Source organism: Lynx rufus, unplaced genomic scaffold (genome assembly GCF_022079265.1).
Source record: "Lynx rufus isolate CCGP_SWC_20201006 ecotype Redwood Valley unplaced genomic scaffold, mLynRuf1.p SCAF_15, whole genome shotgun sequence".
In the NCBI taxonomy this organism is placed as follows: Eukaryota; Metazoa; Chordata; class Mammalia; order Carnivora; family Felidae; genus Lynx; species Lynx rufus.
Window position 1 is genome coordinate 32,904,229 of NW_025814829.1, and position 23,858 is coordinate 32,928,086.

Genomic DNA, 23,858 nt, shown 5'->3' on the forward strand with positions numbered 1-23,858 from the left:
ACGTCACACTGGCAGGGCCTGGAGGGCCCGGCCTCCCTCCTGACCTCATCCCTGTCCCCTTGCCTTTCCCGGAGATCTGGCCTGACACCTCTTTCGGGATAAAGAGTTTTAAAGGGTTCTGGCCCAGAGGGATTCCGGAATTAAAACTCACTTTCTGCCAAGAGCAAAACTGTTATTTCCCATCTTTATCCTGATTTCTCCCCACGGGCTTTGAATAAACCCTTGAAACCCAAACCCCAATCAAGCCTTTTCTCTCTTCCCATCCCATACTCTTTGGTTGCGTTCAGTTTCTCTGTGGAGTGGACAGTGTTTTCATGGATCCGCCTGAGGTAAAACTAAAAAGGAGGCCAATTTTGCCCATGGATCATCCTTCTGTGTTCTCATAGTGGCTCTAACCCCAGAAGCATCTTTTTTGTCGTCTCAAAAGCTGCTCTCGAGAAGAAATTCACCCGAGACTTAAAGGGCCAGTTGAGGATGAATGTTAATGAGAGCTACCATTTATTTAGACAATATGTGCAACCTTTACATGCAGTATCTCATTTCATCCTCAGTGACTTGTCCCCATTTTACAGATGAAATGGAAAACTGAGTAGCTCGCTCTGGATCACACAATTGACCTTTCTCTAAAGGGTTCCAAGCAGGAGTGTATATTTGTGTGTGTGTGTGTGTGTGTGTGTGTGTGTGTGAGAGAGAGAGAGAGAGAGGGAGAGAGAGAGAGAGAAAGAGAGAAAATACACCCAACATAAAATCTGCCATTGTACCTATTTAGAGTGTACAACTCAGTATATTCACAATACTGGGTAACTATCACCACTACCTACTTCCAGAATTTACATCCCCCACAAAGTAAATCCTGGACCTATTAAGCAGTCACTCCCCTTTCTCCCCTCCCTCCAGCCACAGGCAACCACTAATCTAAACTCTGTCTCCATGGATTCACCTCTTCTGGATGTTTCATATAAATAGATTCACACGGTATGTGGCCTTTTGTGTCTGGCTTCTTTCACTTAACCTAATGTTTTCAGGATTCACCCACGTTGTAGCAGGTATCAACATTGCATTCCTTTTTATGGCTGAGTAACATTCCACTGTATGGATAGACCACATTTTGTTTATCCTTTCACCCTACTGAACAGGTGTGTGTATTTTAATGGAAAGATTGCCTTTGTTTTCAAGGACTGAATCTCTAAGGTAGAATTTCAGGAAAGATTTCATCAACCTGGAGGATGAGAGTTGGGAGCAGGTGTGTTTCTCAGAACTTTCAAGTAACAATTTAGAAATTACGGGGGCGTCTGGGTGGCTCAGTCGGTTAGGCATCTGACTCTTGATATTGGCTCAGGTCATGATCTCGCGGCTTCATGGATTCAAGTCCCACATCAGGCACGGCTCTGGCAGTGCAGAGGCTACTTAGGATTCTCTGTCTCCCTTTCTCTCTGTCTTTCCTCCCACCCACTCCCCCACCCTGTCTCTCTCAAATAAATGGACTTTAAAAAAAAAATCTTTAGAACTGACACACTCTGGGGCGTCTGAGTGGCTCAGCTGGTTAAGCGTCCAGCTCTTAGTTTCAACTCAGGTCATGATCTCACGGTTTGGTGGGTTCAGGCCCCATGTCAGGCTCTGCGCTGGCAGTGTGGAGCTTGCTTGGGATTCTCTCTCTCCCTCTCCTTTTGCCCCTCCCCCACTCACACTGTGTCTGTCTCTCTCAAAATAAATAAATAAATAAAATTAAAAAAAAAAGAAATTACACATTCTGCGTCTAGCTCTGTGGGGGGGGGGGGTGCGATAAGGCAGGAAGTATGGTGGCACACACTCCCCATAGGTGTCACTGCTTTCAAACCACTTGTGCATGGTAGGGAGGTTGCTACAGGAGGATGTTTGGCAGCCTCTTGGAATTGAAGATTACATCCCAGGCCCCCCGCCCCCTTCATTTCACTGGGGAAGAAGGGAAGAAAACTGGGGGTCTTCAGAGAGAATAACTAGGTGTCCATACACAGGCTGTTTATGGAAACATAATGGAGGGAAGGAACAAAGATGGCCGCCTGGATAATTTAGTCCCCACTTCAGCCCAGCCACTGCCTGTAGTAGTCGTCTTGGGTTCTGTCCATGACATATATATATATACACCTATGGAGTTACACAACTTCCAACAGTGCATCAAACGGTTCTTCTTGAAGGTAGTTAAATCAGACTGGTTTGAAAAGCGTGTGGCTGGTGCAAGGTTTCTTCGTGAAGGCAAAGTACTGGAGTGGTTCAGAACAAAGGCTTTGGAATCAGCTAGACCCGCATTCAAATACCGCCTCTACTACCATTACTTCTGTGAAGTTAGGCAAATGATACCTCAGTGTCTTCACCTGTAAAACGGGACGGTAACGACAGTACCAAACTCAATGGACTCTTAACGGTCATATGTGAAGAACATAGCAGGGCACCTCGGGGATGAGTTTTTAATGTTATTATTAATGGTTGATATCTTCCATGTTTACTGAGATTTTATGAAAAAGCAAGCTAAGGACCAAGACTGCCAGTTCAAGGTTATTGGATAAAATGAAACCATGAGCTCACGTGGCTCCAAGTGTATCCCATCACCTTCTATTCCTATGGATTTTGTCCAGTTGCTGAATCTTTTGCATTTGGGGGAGGATTAAAAAAAAAAAAAAAAAGATCCCCACACAAAATGTTCCCATTTGAAGAAATTTTTATTTTGATGCCCACCTGAGTCCCTGGAAGGATGGGCCTGTCCTCTGTGGGGACAGTGGGGGTGTTTGGGGAGGAGGATGGTGGCCCTGCCCTGAGGGGGCTGCCTGGGGGATGGATGACAACAAAGGGGTATGTGACCGTGACAGGTCACAAAGGGCAGCAGAGGATAAATATGGCTGCGCAGGGGTTAGTTAGGCTGAGTTAGTTCTGTCACCAGGTCTGCAGTTCCCGGCCTCTCAGGGAGATAAAATTTCAGGGGTGGAGGTGAAGTGGAGGAATCCACCATACATCTCTGCACCCTTGCAGAATTTCAGCTTGGGGTCCAGGCACCCTACAGCACCCCCTCTGTAATCCTCTGAGCTCCCACCCTCACTCGTGTCTCTGGGAGGCTCTGAGGCAAAGGGGGGTGGCCCCCGTGGGGTGGGGTGGGGTGGGGTTGAGACACTGGCCATAGAGCCACCTGTGTGACACAGGAGCTCGGCTATATACCCTCTGCCAGCCAGGCCAAGGGAGAGGAGATCCAGGGACCCGCCTTGCCCGCACTGCCTCTTGTGATAGGAGAGAGTCATGAACCCCGAGTCTCTGCTCCCCTATCACACAGCCCACAGCCGCTCTGCAGTGGGCATGTTCAACACGGCCATGGGGAAACTACAGAGACACCTGCACAAGGGGGAGTACGACATCTTCAAGTACGCGCCTATATTTGAGAGCGACTTTATCCAGATCACCAAAAGGGGAGAAGTAATCGACGTGCACAACCGGGTCAGAATGGTGACCGTGGGCATCGCGTCCACCAGCCCCATCCTCCCGCTACCGGACGTCATGCTGCTGGCCCGACCGGCCACCGGCTGTGAAGAGCATGGCGGGCGTGGCCAGGCCACCAAGGGAAAAGGCCGCAAGGCTACCAAGACCTTAGAGCTCACCAGGCTCCTTCCCTTGAAGTTCGTGAGGCTCTCCATTCACAACCGCGAGAAACAACAGCTGCGCCTCAAGTTCGCCACCGGCCGCTCGTGCTACCTGCAGCTGTGCCCCGCTCTGGACACACGGGAAGACCTCTTCACCTACTGGGAAAAGCTCGTGTACCTCCTGCGACCACCAGTGGACAGCAACAGCAGTACCTACGCCCTCCCAGCGGACATGCTTTGCATGCCTGTGTTTGAGGAAGAGGACAAGAGGAGCCCAGCAGGGGCGGATTTCCAAGGAAAGGGCCATCAGGATCAGGTCAGCATCAGGAGCCTCCACGTGGTCTCCGAGGTGGCCGGGGCCACCTCTGCAGCTTTTTCAGGTGGGGAGGGGACCAGTCAGGCCTCCCACAAACCCGATGCAGCCGCCGCCACCCCAAAACCTGCAGAGCTCCACAGGGAGTCGGCGGCAGAGCCACACGTAGAGCTGGCGGCGGCCGTGGCAGCGCGGGAGGCGGCGGGGGCGGCAGCGGTGGTGACCGGAGGGACGGCCGCGGGGTTCGCAGCAGGGATTGCAGCGGACACCGCGGCAGGCGCTTTGAGCGTGGCCTTCACCAAGTCAGCCGCCCCGGATCGGCTAGGCGCGGCCGTAGCAGGTGCAGCCACCGCGGGGCCGGGGGGAAGCAGGACCAACCTAGCCATTGCGGGCACCGCCAACCTCTCCCCGGAGAGCAGGAACCTGGCCTTGGCAGGTGCCGCGAAGATCCCCGGGTTTACTTCCGGCTCGTCGACCAGCCTCTCCCAGCGGGCCCGCAGGACCCCGACCTTCGCAGGGACAGAGGGCGCCCGCAAGACTGTGGCGGGAAACGTGGAGAGAGCGCTCCTCTCCGACGCGCAGAGCGGAGGCGCGGAGGGTGAGCAGGCGGGAAGGCAGCTGCGCCAGGGCCAGAGGGAGCACAGGGACAAGGAGCGAACCTTTCGGGGCTCCCGTCGCCCCAGGGCAGCCGACACGCGCCACAAGGCCGGGGGGGACAAGACCAACCGGAAAGCCTCCGGGCGGTCCTTAGCCGGCCACAGAACCGCGAGGGAGGACAAGGACAAGGCCTGCGGCAGCCCGGGGGGCGGGAGGCGAGCCCCCCACAAAGGCATCGGCCACGCGCCCATCCCCAAGGAGTCCAGGGCCTCCCACAAATCGGGGCGGAGCTTATCCACCACCAGCTCGGGGTTAGCCACCAAGAGGCTGGGCAGGATCGGGTTGTTCCTGAGGAGCGTCAAAGCCAACCTTACTACCAGGACCACGGGCTCCCTACGCGGCAGAGACGTGGGCGTGCTGCCTAAGGCGGTGGACAGGAGCGGGCTGGAGGCCATCGAGGCCTCAGAGAACTGCCAGGGCCTGGAGAGCGCGGGGAGAGGGACATCTGACATTATGGAGACAGTGACCTTCGAAGCCCCTTAGTAGGGCTTTCCTCACAGCAGTTTAAATAAAGAACCATAATAATCTGAGAATGGCATGCTGTGTTCTGTCTGAATTTCTAGGTCCCGCAGCCCAGTAGTGACCTCACACTGCTGTGAGGTCAGCAGGGGTCGGGTCTGAGACCCTGGGGTGGGGTCAAGGGCAGCCCCCACCTTACACTGCTGCTCAGAGCCAAAGGAGTGCTTCATCTTGCCTCAAGGCCCATCTGGCTTGTTCCTGAGGGCCACGGCTGAAAGTCAAACTATGGCCTGGAAAGCTCTTCCTTTTCTTCCACCCTTTCTCTATAAACAGCCCTTCCCCCTTGCAGGTCCATAGACCCAGCAAGAACAGGACTCCCCTACCCTCAGGCCAGTCAGTGGAGGGAACAGGGTAGAGCCGCAAACAGTCTCCAGGGTCTATTCCAATTCCAAGGGAGGAATTGGTTCTAAGACGGTGAGAATGTTAGCAAGACACTGTGCCCACAGCCCAAATTCCCATCAACACAATTGAGAGTACAGTAGGATAGGTACAGAGATAGACATACAGCAGTGAAAATGAAGGGCAGCTACACACATTGGCTCCACGCGTTGGCAGAGGGAAAAACCTATTCTGTGACTATAGCCTACACCACTTACAGAACAGTTCAAAACCAAGATCAAAAACTAAGATCAAAAGTACGTGTTTGAAACCGTAGATACAAAATTCATGGGGGAAGCCAAGACGGGATCACGAGGTGAACACAGGGCTTTCAGTGGTGTTGATCGATCTCCTAAGCAAGGCGGTGGGGTGGGTACATGGGCACACAGCTGTATTTTTCACATTACTCTCTCTGCAGTCAGAATGGTCCTAGAATCACCATGGCAATAGTGATGAAGTTCTTGCCTTGGACGTCCCTAACCAATGCCTTATCCCTTATGTGTTCACTCTTAGGTAGTGCTATGACCATATTACAAGATCCCGTTTAAGGAGACAATTTAATCCTCGTTTGGTTATTAAAAAGGAATATCGCTATTAAAAAGGAATAATCTCTCTATTTTACAGATAGAAGCACTGAGGCTCAGAAAAGTTGGAACTTTTGTAGAACAGTGATCCATCAGCCCACCCCCGACCCCACTTCTCTATGCAAAGCATTCTCGACGCTATGTTCCAAAACACTCCGCACCAAACGGACTGGATTAAGGGGAGGGAGGGATGAGAGCTGGGGAGACTCCTGACTGTGACCCGGTTTTGGGATTTCCGTGAGCTCACAGTCCTCAGCTGGCCTTATCTCCAGAGTGTGAAGACCACCTTCGAGCTGTGTCCCCAACCTCTGCATGACCTCCTGCCTGGGATTCCGGGGACCAGTCCCTGCTGGGGCTGCCTCTCCCTACGACCCATTCCTCTGGCAGCCACTAATTAAATGTTGGTATGGAGAAACCACCCTGAGCTCGGTTTTCAAAAGTTTAAAAGCGTTTCTCCTTGCCAAATCTCTCCTTCTGGGGTTCAGAACACAAATCCTTAAACCTCACGTGAGGGAGGTTATTTGTTAGGTCCAAGCAACACAGATGCTCTGACTTTTGCAGCCCTCCTTGGGGGGAGGGGAGGGGTCTCTTCTGTTGGTAAAGGGAATGGTGGCCATGGGGCGGGGCCTGGGGCACGGGTGAGGAAGGAAGACAGCCAGAGACCTACACACATCCACCGTTTCCTCCAGCGAAACAAGGTTCACAACCCCAGGCTGGAGAATTACTGGAGTGAGTCAAGTCATTCTTAAAGAATGGAACATGCCCGGTGAGGAAAACAACCTAGAATCATTAACCCAGAGCCTCGGAGAAGACTGGGAGCTGCAGGGGGACAGAATTAATGGTTTACTCTTAACCAGCTTTCCCCTGGATTCAAGGTGGGGAAATTACAAAAAGACCGCATCACATTCTTTTCATCCCGTGATTCCACCCAGGCAAGTGCAGGTAAACACTGGTCTGGAAGAAGAAAATGCAATAAAGACATCTGCATAGAACTTAGTCGTTTAATGGCACGCAGGTTCTTTAATGTACGTGCCTCCTTCTGCTTCTCACATGTCTCCACTTTGCAGATGGGCAAATGGGGGTTCAGAGCATCTGAAAGACTTGCTCAAGGTGGAGGTGATGGTGCAGAGAGGGGACGATGCAACTCCTTTCATGTATCACCTACTGGGTGCCAGCTCCACATCCCACAGGGAGGGACAGGGACAATGGAGAAAATAGGGCAGGCTTGGGTCATCATCACAATGCCCAGTGACAGATACAATGAGAGATGCATGTTCGGGGAACAGGATCTATTCAGAGGAGGGGTTCTGGGGCATGGGAAGGAGTCTTGGGTCAGGGAAGGGTTCACAGGGGAACTGGCAATTTTAAGAACGACTAGGTCTCTGCCAGGTGGAGGAGGTATGGGGAGTAAGGGCAAAGCTGGAGGAGGTGCAGGTCACAGAAAAGGATGCGTGCAAAGTACGAAGCCTTGAAATATTACGATGTGTTGAGCAACTACAGGATTTCAGTATTGCTGGTTGGAGCACAAGGGGAGAAGAGGAACACGAGCCCGGAGAATCAGGCAGCTGGATCTTCGGGCACCTGGGGTGCTGCGTGAATGTCCAGGATGTGGGGAGCCATTGAAGGCCAGCGTCTGGCGGGAGTAAGTTCTCTCTGGCTCCAGAGTGGACAGCTGATGGACAGGGGGCTGTCTGGAGACAGGGGATCCTCCAGGAAGCCATTCCATTAATCCTGCCCAGAGATGGGGAATCCTGATCCTGGGTGGCAGTGGGGGAAACAGAAGGGAGGTGGGGTCCAGAGGTGTGAAATGATGGAACAGGACAATTTTCCACCCCACATCCTGAAAGACCGGGAGATCATGGTGTAGGCTCAGCTAAAGGAGGTGGAAATGACAAAAGTGGAAGGCCCTCCTCACTCTGTGGAAAGCAAGGAGGAATGTGTTAAGATATAAAACAGCTTCTAGGTGGCTAAGGGGTAAAACATCAGGACAAGGCAGCCAAAGGGAACTGGAGAGGAGAGGAGACACTGCCTGAACTGTTCCTTGCCCATGGGGACAGGAGGTATTCCCACAGAACCCTCCTCACTGTGCCCAAGAGTCGCCCGGCAGAGCCCCTTGTGGCCACATCCTGGTAATGCAGACTGCTGCTTGAAAGAGAGGAGCCAGGACTGAGGCTGAGTGGCAGTCACGCCTTCCCTTTGTCACACCACAGTTAGCATAACACCAATCCCAGAGGTGTGAGCTGGGAGGGAGGGGTCTGAGTCAAGAGGAGGCACCTCATCCAGGCTGCAGGGCTCCAAGCCTCTGGCAGAATGTGGAGTGACCACAAGATGGGTGCCCTGGGAGGTTGGGGGTTCTGACTCAAGGGGACAGAGTGACCATCAAGAAAAGAGGTAGGGTCTGGGGTGCCTGGGTGGCTCAGTCGGTTAAGTGTCCGACTTCGGCTCAGGTCATGATCTCGCAGTCTGTGGGTTTGAGCCCCGTGTCGGGCTCTGTGCCGACAGCTCAGAGCCTGGAGCCTGCTTGGGATTCTGTGTCTCCCTCTCTCTCTGCCCCTCCCCCACTTGTACTCTGTCTCTGTCTCTTGAAAATAAATAAACGTTAAAAAATTTTAAAAAAATGAATAGAGGTAGGGTGGAGTTATGGTCAGGGTCCCTCTGCAACCTAGAAGTCATTCGAGAAACAACTGTTGAACACCTACTGTGGGCAAGATAGGAAATCAGGGCCCATGAAGATGTTCATGTACACACACACACACACACACACACACACACACACACATGCCAGTACCACAAGCCAAAGTGTGGCAGTGGCCTTGGGCAGTGTATAGAGAGAGGCATCACAGAGAAGGGAAGGTCTGAGCAGAGAGATGATGGAGAAAAAAAAAGACTTGGGCATTTTGGGATCTTGGGAGATGTTTCTAGATGACAGACGAGTGCAGTGTGCCCAGGATGTAATGTGCTTAGGGGATGGGGAGGGGTGAAGTGCGGGGTGGGGGGTGAGAACGTGGTGGGAAATGAGGCTGGAAGGGGAGACGAGGCCAGAATGCTGCATAAACCCCTGATCCCCCTGATCTTCACTACTGCAGATGGAACCTGTAATGCAAAGGTGAGGGGGATATAGAGCTGGATTTTCCTGGAGAAGAGCACAAGACCCAAAAATGTGTTATAGAGGTGCATGTCTTCCCACACTCTCTAAGTGGGTGTCTTCTCACAGGTGTGCTGGGTGATGAGACCCATCATCTTTGGGGCACCTGGACGACCTAGCCAGTTGGTTTTGGCTGCCAATAGCCCCATCTGATACCCCGGAATGCCCTTCCAGTGTTGCCATTTTCTACATGTGCCATGGCCTTTAAAAGGCTGGGAAAGACCCTCCTCGATATGCACGTCACGTGCACACAGCGCGGTTGGCAGCAAAGAGCCACTGAGAAGCACCTTCCTTGGTGGGCTGGCCTGTTCCCCACAGTTCCAGTCGCTGCTGGCCACGTCACCCTGGTTTTCTTCTCCCACGGACATCGCCACAGGCCCAGCACCTTGCCATAATGCAATTTACACTGGTTTTGGAAAGTTTTTCATTAAAAAAACGCTTTATGAAGCCAAATTCGTTTTTGAAAGACTTATCCTTTGCTTTGAGAGTATGTCCTTCCTCCTGTTTTTAACATTTTAGTTTGAAGTATAACATATGTACCCAAAACCCCCACATAACTAGCACCAGTGATGAATCAGAACATCAACACAGGGGCGCCTGGGTGGCTCAGTCGGTTGAGCGTCCGACTTTAGCTCAGGGCATGATCCTGTGGTTCATGGGTTCGAGCCCCACGGTGGACTCGTTGCTGACAGCTCGGAGCCTGGAGCCTGCTTCAGATTGTGTGTGTGTGTGTGTGTGTGTGTGTGTGTGTGTGTGTGTGTGTCTGCCCCTCCCCCACTTGCTCGCGTGTGTGCTCTCTCTCTCTCAAAAATAAACAAACATTAAAAAAAAAAGAACCTCACCACAACTCTAGAAGCCCCCCTCATGTTCTCTTTCAGTCACTACCGCCAAAGGTAACCATTATCCTAACTTCTAACACCATAGATTAATTTTGCTTTGTTTTTCAACTTTATGCCAACGGAATCACACTGTATATATTCTTTGACTCTGGTTTCTTTCCCTCAGCCTCCTATTCGTGAGATTTGCCCAGGATTTTTTTTTCTGGCAACAGTTCATTCATTCTCATTGCCATACAGTATTTCATCGCAAAAATATTCTCCCATTTATTTATTCATTCAGCTGCTGGAGGGTGTTTGGGTTGTTTCCAATTTTTGACTATTAGGAATCGTGCTGCTATGAACATTTATATGCAGACCTTTGGGTAAAAATATACATAAAATTCTGTCAGGCGTATACTTCGAAATGGAATTGAATATATGCATATGTTCAGTTTTAGATGATATCCCAAAGTGACTGTGCCATTACACACGCCTGCCAGGAACGCGTGAGCCTTCTGGTTGTCACATCCTTGCCAACATTTGATGTTGCTCATCTCTTTCCTTTGAAAACCATCCTGGTGGGGTGAAGTGCCTTTTCTCCCTTTCTCACAAAAATGCACTTTTTAAAAAGTTTATTTATTTTTGAGAGGGAGAGCACGTGTGTGCGCACACGCGGGGGAGAGGGGCAGAGAGAGAGGGAGAGAGAGGGAATCCCACTAACAGTGCAGAGCCTGAAGCAGGGCTCAAACTCATGAACCGTGAGGTCATGACCTGAGTTGAAACCAAGAGTCGGATGGTTAACTGACTGAGCCACCCTGGCGCCCCTAAAAACATACTTTTCAAAAACATATATGGCGACCATGGAAAATGGTAATTGTGTTATAATATCCTGAATAGGGAAAGTTAGAGGTTGGCTTTCAAGTTAGTTTTGAAATCTCACACATCTCTGAGATCTTAAATGTTGTTCATACATTTTCAAGGGTTTCTCATTTCAAGGAAGCTTATGTTTTTATACGCCTCTCCTACCATCCCGTTCCAGCGACCTTTTGCTTTATAACAAACTACCCCCAAAAACTTTGTGACCCCAAAAAATGGTATCTCGTAGATTCTTCTACACCAGGACTTTGGACAAGGCTTACCTGGGAGCACTGGCTTCTGCTGCTCATGGTATCCAGTGAGGTTGTTCAGTAGTCTGGTCCGGAGAGTCAAGGAGAGCTCCATCCCTGTGTCCAGTGCCTTGAAGAAAATGGCCATAAGGTGCGATTATCAAGAGGCATGCTTCCATGGGGCCTTCTGGCATGATGGTCACAGGTAGTCAGACTGGCTTCCCTCAGAGCAAATATCCCAAGATAACCAAGGGGAAGCTGCTTCTGGCTGAGCCTCAGAAGTCACCCGGCAGAACTGCTACCACATTCTGCTGGTTACAAGCAAGTCATAAGAGCAACCCAGATTTAAAGGGAGAGCAATTCAAGTCCACCTCTTCAGAGGGAAATGGCAAGATCACATTGTGAAAGGGCATGGGGGGTGGCAATATTGTTGTGGCCTTCTTTGGAAAATACAGTTTGCCACCCCCCCACCCCCATGCTAACAAAGCCCCCTGGCCAGGATGTACCTAAGGAGCCTGAGGTCACTGCAGCCACCTCCATCATTCATACTTTCCCTCTCCTTAACTCCCTCTCTTATGTTCTTACCTCTTTTCACTTTACTTTCTTACTCCCTTCTTTTCCTCCCCCTTTCAATGAACCAAACTCACAAGGAATCCCACTGGGCATTTCTTAGTCCTCTTCTCCCCACCCCTCCCTACATATCCCCAAGCTCTTTGACCCTCTGGTGATAGAATCCTGGGACACCTGGAACCATACATAGCATGTCAGGCCCGGAAAGGTCTTGACTAATCCCAGATGTAGTTTACATATGAGGAAGTTGAGGCCTAGAGAGGACAGGGGCTTTCCCAAGGTCCTACTTCAAGTAAGTGGCAGAGTTCTGGTGAGCACAGCCCAAAACCTAGCCCACAGTGGGTCCCAAAGAATACCAATGACTTTTCCTTCCATTTCTGACTTCCTGGAACTAGAACCATTTGTTTCTGTTTCACATTCATTGCCTCAACATTACAATCTCTTTTTGGCTTCTTGGTCAAGGAGAGAAACCAGTCTGGCAGGCCTCTGTTCCCAGAGAGGCCTGTCCCAGTCCTGGCCCGGATCCGGGCCTTCAGAGATGGATGGGGGTCTTGTGGATAGAGCAAAGCGGGATTAGCTCAACCGGTCCCCCTCCAACCAACTGACTGCACCCGGACACAATTACTCCTTTCTGTTGCTGAAATCCAAGAATCCTCTAAACTTGAGTATCAACTAGCAACCGGTTTTGGACTTTTCTGCGTATCCAACAGGGATGGTGAATTTAACTTAAGCTGATGACGACAGAAGTCGGGCTAAGGATAAATCTGGAGTGACATAGGGCCAGGAGTCACAACTCTACGTCCAGGCCGAGAGACAGAGACTCTGTTACGTTACAACCTGTTTCGTCTGATAACTCCACTCGGGAGGAGGCGAGGGCCCAGAGGGTGAATCCCAGGCTGGGCCACCAGACATCGCATAGCATCCGGGGCTGAACTTCAAGGGAAAAGCAAGGGCTGGAGAAAATGGGGGTGGGGGGTGGCACATTGGGATCTCAGTAGTAAGGACGTGGAGAACAGCCTGCTAAGAAGCCCCTCAGAACTTTTTGTGATCTACCAGCTCAGTGCTTTAGGCCACAAGACAGCAGCTGTGTAAATCGGTGATAAGCTGAGACTGAGACTGAGGCATGCTGTCAGGGAAGTCACCTTGGGCCAAGAGGGAGTCCTGGAGGTGTCTGTGTGTGAGAGACAGAGGGGAGAAATGGCATATGTTGAGGACTCTGTTGACAGGAAAGGATCCACCGGTCACTCGTGCATCCAGGCGCAGTGTGTCCGGGGCCTTCTATCCTTCCCTACGCCCCTTCCTTCCCTCCCTTCCAGCAGCCTTCTGCAGCTCTGACTGACAGGAGGCCCAGGACAGGGAGAGATATCACTAATGACGCTTAGTCCTTCCTTGCCCACAGAGGCCATGCCCAAAGACCCTCCCCAGAGGCCCTTTGTTGGGAGTGGTCCAGATAAGTCGTGCAGGGTTCCCTGCCTTTCTTCCTGGTAGGGTCCCTCCTTCCAGCTCCTGTGCCTGCCAAACGAAAGAGCAATTTCTTTTCCCTTCATACTCCCCGCCTGGAAAGAGAGGAAAAAAAGGAAACCACATCACTACCCGTGTCATTTCCCAGCCTGTGGTTGGCCAGAGCCCGCGCCTGGCCCTCGTCCACACGGCCTGCTGCTGTGGCTGTATCCACTTGAGCTGAAAGTGGATGAGCAGCTGCCACACTGGGCACAAAGCCAAGAAACGGGGAGCCCACCCCGTGTTTCCTTCCAAGTTCTGCAGTCTGTTCCTTCATCTTATGGGGCTGCCACGTATAATGACAGTAGTATCTATTGAGTGCTCCTCTCTGGCAGCCGCTGTTCTAAAAACTCTACAGGGGCAGTTGTGTTTAGTTCTTTTTCCACAGCTCTATGAAGTCGGCATTATTATTCCCATTTTACAGATGAAGGAATTGAGGCACAGACAAGTTCAAATAACTTACCCAAGGCCTCCGGTGGTGGAGCCAGGATTAAATCCCAAGACGTCCCACGCTGGGGCTTACCGCCCCCCCCCAGGCCCCAGGGTGGGCTGACTCTGTGAAGTACGTGGCCTTAGAAGGTATCTGCCCCTGCACCGTGGTGAATGGCCAGCCTTTAGCCAGCAGGCAGTCAACAAACTCCACGGCTTAGAATACTGGGCGCCATATCAGGCACCACCCTCTCCCCCGGCTCTGGGAGCCCCTCCATCTCCCTCCACTCCTTGCCTCTCACTCAGGCCCAGGGTGTCTTGGCCACTGGAGGAATGAGGTGCATATGTGGGCAGAGTGGCTTGTTCCTTCTAGTTCCACACTGCCGACATCTGTCTTACCTGGGACCGCTAAAAAATCTGTCATAGGCACTTTCAGGCTGTGACACCTCAGACCATCCCTGGACAGACCCAAGGGATGACTTTCCGGGCCCAGCAAGAAACCCTTGTCTAAGAGAAAGGAAAGGAACGGCTCCAGAAAATCTGCCCCGCCACTCCCCCACTAACTGTGACCACTAACTTCCTAGTAACTGATGATCACTCTCCAATCTAACTAGCCACACAGAGCTTCCCCACCCATTCCTGCTCCCTCTCCCCTCTTTCCTTTTCCTACCCCAAGGCTCCCCTCCCTGGTCTGTCTCCATGGCCAGTGAGGCTCTCTGTCATCCCTCCTTCCATCCCCGCCTCTGACTTCACTGCTTCCTTCTGATTTTTACTCGGATCTGAGGATCCCTCTTCACCCACTCCTGTCCCACCAAAACTAACCCCCCAAAGCTTGCTTCATGACTCAAATCCCCTCTGCTAGGCTCTACCACATTGAGGGTGAAGGTTCAGGGTCTGGAAAACAGAGGCCCCCTGAGAGCTCTCAGTGGACCCAGAGTGAGGATCTACAGGTCAAGTGGATGACAAAACCTCTTGCCTACAAGTCAGAGCCACCACTCTTGCTCTCTCTGAGGCCGAGGCTGCCTCTCTCTGCCACCTCTGTGGGGCACGAAAGCTGGAGCCCATTTGCATTAATTCTCTGAGTTGCTTTGACTCAGAGTCCGGGACTCAGAAGCATGCTAATTTTATGCAAACGAATGCAAATGAATATAGAAAACTAGGCGACCCTGAATTTACTGGAAATCAGAGGCTCCGCTGACGGGAAGACTTACAGAAATTTTGGAATCTACTTCCCAAGAGAAATGTAAAAATAGTGTGGCCTCCAGTTAGGGGTTGGGGAGGGACATAGCTGGAAGGCATTCAGAGAAAGGAACACAGTCTGGGTTTCCTAGTCGTTTCTAAGTGACCCAGCAAAAGTCAGAGGAAGGAAAAGCATCTGGCCACCAAAACTTCCCCCTTTCTCCTCTCTTGGAGCTGAGCTTGGCGTTCAGCTCCTCGCCCTGCTGCAACCACCCTACAGTGTACATCTTGCAGAGCAGAGAACATAGGACATTAAGGCATCTTTGGAAACAGGCATTTTGTTTATATCCCGCTTCCCATGACAATCCCCCACTATTCTCTTCTCCTCTTACATCTCCTACATTGACCTTCTTCTGCTTGTTCCTCCTTGGGTCTGACTGGTGAACTGAACAGAATGTTCTGGAACCTGACCTGGAGGGTTAGGGAGTCTGGATATTCATATAAAGAAGACCTCAGAGGATATCTCTTGGATAGGTCAACCCAGGCACAAAGGCTTAGGCACCTCATTTCCAGGAGGAGAGAGAAAAGGACCACTCTGAGAAAGAACAGGGGAGAGGAAGTGGCCCCAGAAGCAACAGTCCATTCTTCTGACCCTAAACTGAGATGTTCTGAATAACTTCAAAAGGCAGACACTGCCCTTTTCTTAAAGATTTCAAAAGAAGGAAAGAATTTTCCAAAATACTTCCAACAGTCTACTCAGTCTCATCAGAATGTTTTTACCTATATTAACATAAATGTCTGATGCTACTGTGGAAGTACCTTTTTTCTGGTTATTTTCCTCCAAGTAAATAGCTCCTAGATATTAAGGTAATACTCCAGCAAACCCTTAACACACACCATGAAAAGACCTGAAGACAACTTCCCCAAGATTTAGTGACCACTCACCAATTCCTGGAGAGGAAATCATTCAGACTAAGCCCTTCACCCCCAGGTGAAAAGGAGCAGTGAGTATTCATCCATGTTCTCCTAACTAGGTAGAAAGCTTACTGAGGCCCAACTTCCAACCAGTTAGTATTTGGGGTTACCCAGAGGAAGAAAAAAGTGCTGATTTGTACACTTAAAAGAGAAGGGCATACTTGTATATCAAGCATGCTATGTATATCATATCCTTCAAGTCTTATAACAGCCCCACTAGATACAGAACATTCCCACTGTACAGATGAGGAGATTAAGGCTAAGAGAATTGAAGTCATTTACCCAAGGTCACACACCTGTGGCAGAATAATATCCATATTCTCCTTTTCTTTCTAAGCACATGTTCACCTACATTTCCCAGCCCTCTTGTTAAAGACTGGCCAAGTGACTGAGTTCTGGCCAATGAAATGGGGACAGAGATGATTTTTTGCCACTTCCAGGCCTGGCCCATAAAAATCTGGCAGATGGTCCTTCATCCCCTTTCCTGTCACTATCTGGATGGCCCAGGCACCACAAAGCCACATGATTAAGATGGGAGGAGCTTGGTCCCTGAATGACTCAGTGGAGCAGAGCACCCTTCACCCTGCCCTCTGCCACCTGCACTGGACTCCGACTTGGATGAATAAATCTTCACTGTTTGAAGCTACTGAGATTTTAGCCTATCTGGACTAACTACCTGGTTAAGGCAAGATCTGAAACCAAGTCCACCAAACTCCAAAGACCATTCTTTCTCGTTAAGCCTTCTTGCTACACAATACAGCAGAAATATAAAAGTTGAACTATAAAATATTATCTAACCTCACAGTTCACTTCTTCCCCATCCATGTTTCTCCTACAACCAAAATCTAGAATCCTAAAGATTTTAGAAGAAATTTAAAGATTTAGAACAAAATCAAGGAAGCAATCAACAAATATTGGTTGACTGCATACTACCTGCTGAGCAAGGAGAAACCCTTTTATCGTTCATGCCAAGAAGGGTCCTCCCCACCTTCACCTGAGGCTCCATTCCATGGGTGTGGGGGCTATGAATTTGGAGGACATTGAGTACAGCCATGGCCATCATAAAAGCATGCAAAAGCCATCATGATTTGCCACTCACCACTGCATCCCATCATCCCTATGCCAAGTCAAAGAGAGTTGAGTCAACATCATACAAGCACAACACTCTGATCACGGCAAGAAGAAATGTATGTAATCAGTCAACCTTTCCTCCACAGGCAGTCAGTCTATCAAATATAAGTTAAGACTGACCAGTAGTTTGGGCATGATAGAATCAGCACAATCTGATTCTTAAAAGAGAAGGAGACAAAGGATTATTGACAAGAAGGATTATTGGCAAGGAAGGGGAAAAAGGTTTTTAAATTTTCTATTGAGATAGGAAATCCTGCAAGTATAATTTGTGGGGGCTAGAAGACCTCCCCTGCTACCCACCTCTGACATTTCCCTCTCTACATTCTCTACATTCAAGGATTTGCCCTCGGTCTTAACACACTCTGTCTCTCTCCCATAAAATGATGAACTCTCTAGAGAGAGATTATAACTCACAATTGTCTTATTAGTCAACTATATCTCCTTGTAGTGCAGGACTTGGTGGGAACCAATATTTATTGAGCCCTTAATATATGTCCATTATAGTTCCAGGATCTTAAAAATCATGAGTACCTCCTATATAACATGGTCATGGTGCCTTGCAGCAGTGAACCAGGGAATAGCAGGTACCTGCCTATGACCAGTCATTCCTGGCACAGCTGTGCTAGCCACCAGCATTCACATGGTCCAACACTCCTGGGACACCTGGAGTACGTGACAACCTGTGTCCCACCAACAAGCACTGACAGACCTCAGAATCCTGCTGCCCGCTCAGCCCACCAGGGCTTCATCCACCCAGAATTGCCCCAACTCACTTAGGGCTCCAGCATCAGGCCTCCACTAGCTGCTTGAGAGGCTTGAAGTCATGACCTCTGCCCTGTGCTCTCCCAGATGGGATAGGGTGGAGATGGAGGGTAGGGTGGCAGGCAGGTATGGTCCTTTTCTTTTTAGCAACATGATTCTTATTCTTGATTCTCCCCTGGCTTAATGAGTTGTTTGGGGAGAATCTGATTTTATATTTGGGAAGAAGAAGAACAACGATTTTCAATCTGAAAAAATTTAAAATACATTACTTTACTCAAGTTTCGTATTTTACAGATGGGCAAATTGAGACTCAGAGAAGCTTTGTAATGGTCCCTGGCCACAGTGGCAGAAGTTAAGTTTGAGCTCAACTTTGTCTTTGATTCCAAAGTCCTTGCTCATAGCACTACGCCAGTGTTTCTTAAACTGGGCTGATCTTCGGAATCACCAAGGGAATAGTTAAAAATACACATTCTTGGTCCTAAAATACAGATTCCTGAATCACTCTCCAGGGGCAGGGCTCAGCAATCTGTGTTTCCACACACCCCAGGTGCAGCTGAAGATGAGCCAAACTGGAGATACAATCCACTGTACCTTGCAGTGGGAAAGAACAGAGGGCAAGTTGAGTGGGTACACCAAGGAAATGAGGGGAGAAGAGAATGGAAGGGTCTTCTGTGCTGTTGCCCAGGGCTGGCCCTGCCCAAACACTGGTGCCTGCCACTTAGTAGTTGAGATCCTAACATTGGGCCAGGAGGACAATTAATGACATCAAGGAAAGGCCTTTCCAGTCAGCTGTTTTCCTTACATCTCTACTGTGGAAAGAGGATATCATGCCTGTGGAATTCAGCTGCAAAGAGTCATCTCCAGATCTATTTTTAAATTCTCCAGAAACGAAGAAAGAAAAGCCTGTAAAGGTTTGGAATGTGCTCATCATTTTCCTGATTCAGGAAAACTGCTTTGATTTAGTGCTCGTTGCTTGCAAGCCTGTGCTCACAGACAAATTGGCTGAGCGTGAGGTTTGTGGGCAATGGGGGAGTTTCAGCTGAAGGAGACTGAGTCACAGAGGAATCCAGATGGCAGGAGGGAGGGCTCCCCATCTCCCCCTTCTCTGAATCCTCCTTGTCTGTGCCCAGGGTCCAGAGCTTCCTCAGGCCTGGTGATCTGAGCGCCTCCCCCAGAGCTCCTGATAAGAGACTTTGTGATGGTCCCTCAGGAGGCTTATATTTAATGGACCTGATAATCTGAGGGAAGAAGTTGTTTTAAAGAGGATTAAAATTGGGCTCTCTGCTCCTCTCTGTTCGACAGACAGCTGCATCTTCTGGTGCAGTGCCAGCCATGTTCCCAAGACACGATGGTGAAGGTCAGAGTAAATGGATTTGGCCATATTGGGCACCTGGTCACAAGGGCTGCTTTTAACTCTGGCAAAGTGGATATTGTCACCATCAGTGACTTCTTAATAGACCTCAGTTACATGGTCTTCATGTTCCAGTAGATTCCAGCCGCTGCAATTTCAATAGCACAGTCAAGGCTGAGAACAGCAAACTTGTCATCAATAGAAAGCCCATACACTTCTTCCAAGAATGAAATCCCACCAACATCAAATGGGGTGACGCTGGTGCTGAAGATGTTGTGTAGTCCACTGGGGTCTTTACCTCCACGAAGAAGGCTGGGGCTCGCTTGAAGGGTGAGGCCAAGAGGGTCATCATCTCTGCCCCTTCTGCTGATGCCCCCATGTTTGTGATGGGTGTGAACCAGAGAAGTATGACAACTCACTCAAGATTTTCAGCAACACCTCCTGCACCACCAATTGCTTGGCCCGTCTGGCCAAGGTCATCCATGACAACGTTGGCATTGTGGAGGGACTCATGACCACAGTCCATGCCATCACTGCTACCCAAAAGACCACAGATGGCCCTTCTGGGAAACCGTGTGATGGCTGAGGGACTGCCCAGAACATCATCTCTGCTTCTACTGGTGCTGCCAATGCTGTAGGCAAGGTCATCCCTGAGTTGGTTGAATGGGAAGATCATGGAATGGCCTTCAGTGTCCCCAACCCCAATGTTGTGGATCTGACCTGCCACCTGGAGAAAGCTGCCAAATACAATCACATCTAGAAGGTGGTGACGCAGGCATCAGAGGACCCCCTCAAGGGCATCCTGGGGCACACCAAGGACCAGGTTGTCTCCTGCGACTTTAACGGTGGCACTGACTCTTCCACCTCTGATACTGGGGCTGGCATTCCCCTCAATGACCACTTTTTCAAGCTTGTTTCTTGGTATGATAGTGAATTTGGATCTAGCAACTGAGTGGTGGACCTGATGATCTACATGGCCTCTAAGGAGTAAGAGCCCCCTGGACCACCAGCCCCAGTAAAAGCAATAGATGAGAAAGGTGCTCAGCTCCTGGGGAGTCTTTGCCCCAGTTCATCCCCAAACACAATGAGAATCTCCTAACCTCTACACAGTTTCCATCTCAGACTCCCCTGAAGAAGGGGAGGGAACTGGGGAGCTGTACCTTACCATGTACCATCAATAAAGTATACTGTCCCCAACAAGAACAACAGCAACAGTTGATTAAAATTGCATAGTGATTGGATTTGAATATTCGAGTTGAGAGTTTAACTGATAAGAGAATGTTTCTTTTTAGATAATTGCAATGATGACCGTTGTTGAGTTTCTTTGCCCATGTTGAGTGTGCACCGAGGGGAAGGGTTGAAGTATTTGAAAAGTCTAAATTGTAGTGGATGCAGGAAAAGACGTTTGATATTCCTTACACGATGACCTCCTTTACTAAGTGTAAGGATAAATCCTACCCTGAAGCCTCCAGCAAAGAGGTCACTTAGTACCAATTAAAATCCAGTCCATCACCTACCTCAACAGATCCTGTGGCTTTGCCCTCTCCAGATCCAGGAGCAGCCTGCCCGGGGCTCTCAATGCTCACTGGTGTGGCATCAGGATTCAATTTCACCACAATGCACATTGCAGGAGGTCAGCCCTGGCTGGGGGCATTGAGCATGTACATGCGTTTATGCTGTGTGTGTGTGTGTGTGTGTGTGTGTGTACGCACACACACGCATGTGTGACTATGCACATGCACATCACTGGCTGGGAGCTCTCTTGCCCCAACCTTCCATCCATCCCAGACCTGGAATCTTGTGTTCAGGGATGTTGAGACTGATGCTGTGTGAGCTTGTGTTTGACTCATTTTATTTTTTTATTTTTTAAGCAAGCTTCATGCCCAGCACAGAGCCCAACATGGGGCTTGAACTCACAACCCCAAGATCAAGACCTGAGCTGAGATCAAGAGCAGGACGCTTCATGGCCTGAGCCACCCAAGTGCAACTGGAGGTCATGCGGATGACCAGAAGTTGTGCCTCAATACAACAGAACCAAGACCACTTGCTTCTCTCTGTCTAGCCAATTCAACCAGATGTAATTGGTGCCCCTACGGAGCCTCTGCTCCCATCACTACCCTCTCTTGGTGGCCCATCAGAGAAGACCCTGGCGGAGAAGCAGCTCCCGTACCTTATCACGTACCATCAATAAAGTATACTGTACCCAACAAGAACGACAGCAACACTTGACTAACCACACGGCTCCCCAGCCCAGCTTCCTCGCCGATACTGTTCCTTTCCAATGTCTGCTGTTTGTTTTTAACCATATCTATTTCCCTGAAGGTGTGAATAGCTAACCGCGCTGCAAAGTTGGCTGACATAAACAGGTGTCAGTGTTACAATGAAATTAAACTTACCCCACGGTCAAAAAGACTTGCAAAATGATATGAAACATCTAGGTATTACTTTGCCTCCTGGTAATTAATCCTGGTGGACATAAACAAGCCCAACCCTGCCTTCCCATGTACTGCATCTCCCAAACTGCAGGCTTAATAGAGGCTTTTCCAATTCTTAGATATTAGCTGGGCTGTCTGGCTTTGCGTTGGCTGGACACCATCCCACACTTTCTTTCCTACTGAAGGAGAATCTCCCAGTGTATAAGGTCTTGGTAGGTGGCTACGCTGGAGACCAAAAAGGCCAGGTGCCCCTCTACGCACCCAGGTGTCCGTGTCATCGGCCCGATGCAGTACAACATGCCCCAAGACTTCAATGTTGAACGAGTGGCACAAAGTGAAGAGGCACTACAATTCTTTCACAGTGATGAGGGGTCCAGAGCAGGCCGGCTAAAAAGCATTTATTGTGCTTCCTGCTTCTTTCTGCAGACTCACCCTGTACCTCTTTCCGATAAATTCCCTCTCTGGTTGTAACAACCAGATGCTGTTTCTGTTTCTTGCTCCTAAAATCATTCCCCCGGTTGTGGCAGGCACTATCAGTAGCCCAGCCAACAGCTGCTCCACCCCTTTCTTGCTAATAGAACCCCAAGGTTTCATTTGCTCATATATCCACCTGTTCCAAGGGGATGGATCATGACTAGTCAATCCCATCCTCCTGTCCAGTGATTGGTCTAGACCTATGACCCAGTTCTGGCCAAAGAGACCCAAGAGGAAGCTGCTAGATGGAAGCTTCTGGGAAAGATTTCCCTGCTGGAAAGGCTGTGCCCCTCCCCCATTTCTTCCTGCTTGAGAAGGAAAGCTTGGAGCCCCTGTAGCCATCTGGCCACCATGAGGGGACATAGCAGAAGCCCCAAAGAAGGCATGGAAAGAGAAGATGGAAAGAGCCTGAGCCCTTCATGACCTCCTGGAGACACCACACCGATCCCAGAACCACCTTCCTATATTCTGTGGATTTGCCAATGAGTCAGCCCCTGTCATTTAGTTCTTTATTCCAAGTATTGTGTTATTTGCAACTGAAACATTTACACATACTGATTCACTGAATCTCACTGTTTTCCCAAATAATTAATCACACATCGTGTGAGCTAGAAGAGGCCTGGGAGATCAGCTAGCTTTGAGTCACTTTTTAATAGAAGATGCTGAAGCAGATGTGGAGGCAGAACCAGAAGAAGAACGTGGGCCTCCTTAGTCCTACCCCATGGCGACTCCCCAACACCCTGAAGACTGAGCACCTAAGTCAGGGGCACTGGCCAACCCCCACGGGGACAGATCCTGAATCCTGGCATCTGAGAGTTGTGGGCAAAGGGGCAAAAAAGAAGGGCAGAACGGGCTGGGCTTGGACAGGTCTGTGGCCAGAGACACCTGAGACATCAGAGCCTGAGGAAGGGCGAGATGTGTTTCCAGCTCTTTCTGTCAGGGCTCACGCGTGCACGCACACACACACAACACACGTACACACTTTGGCCCTGGGTTCCACTTCCCAGCCTCTTGAGCCTCTGGAATCTCCTGTTTCCTCACTGGCCTGGCAGCAGGGTTCTCTTTTTGTGGTTTTGGTTGGTCTCATACCCTGTATTTTGGTCTACTTCACAATTTTTCTTGCCACTGTGCTTGGACCAAAGTCAGCTTGAAGAGAGGCTAGAAATTAACTCTTGTACTCTGCCAACCTGCAAAAGAGTGAACCAGACCTAGTGGGGACATTGGTCATAGAAAGCCACCAGCTGGCAGAGATGCCATTGTGCTGTGATTTCTTCAGAGGCTTCAGGAAGAACACCGCCCCCCCCGCCCCCGCCGTCCCGCAGCTGCCACCCCAAATCATGCTTCCTTTGCCTGGGAAAGCAGTGCTAAAGTTCCACCATTAGAGATACAGTGTAAATGTTCCTGGGAGACGCATCAAGGTGGATGTGTCTTTATGACCCTTTCAAGAGGGTAGACATTGAGAGGGATAAAAGTGGTATGATGGTTAATTCCATGTGTCGACCTGATGGGACTGCCCAGTGCCCAGATAGTTGGTCAAACATTGTTCTAGGTGTTTTGGGATGAGATGGACATTTAAATCGGTGGACTCTGAGTACTATTGGGTGACCTCATCCAATCGTTGAAGTCCTAAATAGAATAAAAAGACCAGCCTCTCCTGAGCTAGAGAGAATTCTCCAGCCAACTGCCTTCAGTCTTCATCTGCAGTATTGGCTCTTCCTGGTTCTACCACAGACAGTCTTTGGACAGGAGCATGTGTATAGATTATAGATTATAGATTATATATACACATTCTATTAAATCCATTCCTCTGGAGACCTTGACGAATATAAGTGGACCAGGTTTATTGGTGGGTTGAGGGTAGCAACAAAAGATTCCTTTTGTTATGCAGGATAGTCTCTGCGAGTCTGTCCTGCTCGCAGGGCACACACAG

At 49.8% G+C, this 23,858-nt stretch overlaps 1 protein-coding gene and 1 pseudogene across 1 annotated transcript; both read left to right on the forward strand.

Annotated features, from left to right (window-relative positions):
• Window positions 1-3,264: 3,264 nt before the first annotated feature.
• Window positions 3,265-5,055, forward strand: GARIN4 (golgi associated RAB2 interactor family member 4). Its single transcript, XM_047076816.1, has one exon. It carries the CDS (start codon window positions 3,265-3,267, stop codon window positions 5,053-5,055), a length of 1,791 nt encoding a protein of 596 aa, XP_046932772.1.
• A 13,946-nt stretch (window positions 5,056-19,001) lies between these two features.
• LOC124510111 (glyceraldehyde-3-phosphate dehydrogenase-like) lies at window positions 19,002-20,010 on the forward strand (annotated as a pseudogene).
• Window positions 20,011-23,858: the final 3,848 nt, after the last annotated feature.